At 46.2% G+C, this 1,351-nt stretch overlaps 1 protein-coding gene across 1 annotated transcript in view; it reads left to right on the plus strand.

Annotated features, from left to right (window-relative positions):
* Positions 1 to 1,351, plus strand: part of HMCN1 (hemicentin 1) — a 185,525-nt gene that overhangs the window by 165,350 nt on the left and 18,824 nt on the right. Inside the window, 1 exon segment of the mRNA XM_017736452.1 lies at positions 787 to 849. Coding sequence (XP_017591941.1) covers positions 787 to 849 — 63 coding nt within the window.

The following is a 1,351-nucleotide window of genomic DNA, read 5'->3' on the forward strand; positions in this document are numbered from 1 at the left end:
GTAGGGAAATTACTCTGGTTTGGAAGTAAATGAAACAGTGGGGTTGCCTGCCTGCCTCAGTCTTTCTTTTCAGTAACAACATTCTAAATTAAGTAAAATAAGGTTATTCCCACTTGCCAGATTAGGGACTCATTGTACAATTTGAAAACCAAGTACATTTTTTTTTAATTTAAAAAGAGATCTGATAAAAGGAAGTCTCCAGGTCAAGATATGCTTGTGATTAGATCTGGCTAAGCCTTTACTGAACTTGGATTTATTTCCTCCAACAATTAAGATACTGGTGTTTGGGATTTTTTTTAATTTAATTTTTTCAATTTCAGTTTTCAAGCAGCCAAAGCCCTCTGGCCTTTGAGGAGTCTCTCCCTCAGTTTTCCATTGCAGTTCATAGTAGACACTTGTGTTCTTCTACAGTGACCTCCTAAGATTTGTGACGTGCTGGTTTGTTTGGTTTGGGTCTGTTGTCCTCCTTTTATGTGAAGTCAAACTGAATGGTCTTTATTCTTTCAATAAGAAACTTTGCAGGATGCATTAGGCTGGGATGGAACTTGCAGCTCACTCTGAGGGAGCCCCCAACCTGTTCAATGTTATTCAAACCGGCTTAAGCCATGTAATACTGGCTTTTACTGACCAAGTAGAAAAACCACTAAAGGCTGGATTTAAAAGTTTCTGTTTTGTGGTGAAATATAATAAATATTGTCAAATTGCTGGGCTGCAATTCTTAATGTTAAAGTAATGAACTGGCCATATTTATATCCACAAGTGACATGTGCTTCCTTTATCGTACAGGGGACCGGAGCAACCAGTGCCCTGCAGGGTTTGCTTTGGACTCGTCTGGGCCTTATTGCTCAGGTACTGACTGACACGGGTGGGTGTAACCATGGAGTCCTGGAGTGGTTTGGGTGGGAAAGGGCCTTAAAGATCCCCTATTTCCACTTCCTGCCATGGGCAGGGACACCTTCCACTAGCCCAGGTTGCTCCAAGCCCCATCCAACCTGGCCTTTGGACACTTCCAGGGATCCAGGGGCAGCCACAGCTTCTCTGGGCACCCTGTGCTAGGGCCTCCTGTTGCAGTGGGGATACTGTAACACGCATAGATCAAACCAGGAGTCCCGTGGAAAGGAAATATATATGGACGGATTCTTGGTAGATGTTTCAGAGAGATGTTTTATTTCTCCATCCACATGGCCGGAGCTCTGCCGAGGAACTGTTCCAGTCACCGGACCAAGGCTCCTTCTGCCCGCGCAGGGAACACAAACCAACCAACGGGAACGAGGCTGAGCAGGGGCAGGGAAGCCCCGTGTCTGTGCCCTCAGGGCCCCTCTCCCAGGGCTACACGGCGGGGGAGGGACCC

The sequence above is a fragment of the Corvus brachyrhynchos genome, unplaced genomic scaffold (genome assembly GCF_000691975.1).
Source record: "Corvus brachyrhynchos isolate BGI_N302 unplaced genomic scaffold, ASM69197v1 scaffold155, whole genome shotgun sequence".
Taxonomy (NCBI): domain Eukaryota; kingdom Metazoa; phylum Chordata; class Aves; order Passeriformes; family Corvidae; genus Corvus; species Corvus brachyrhynchos.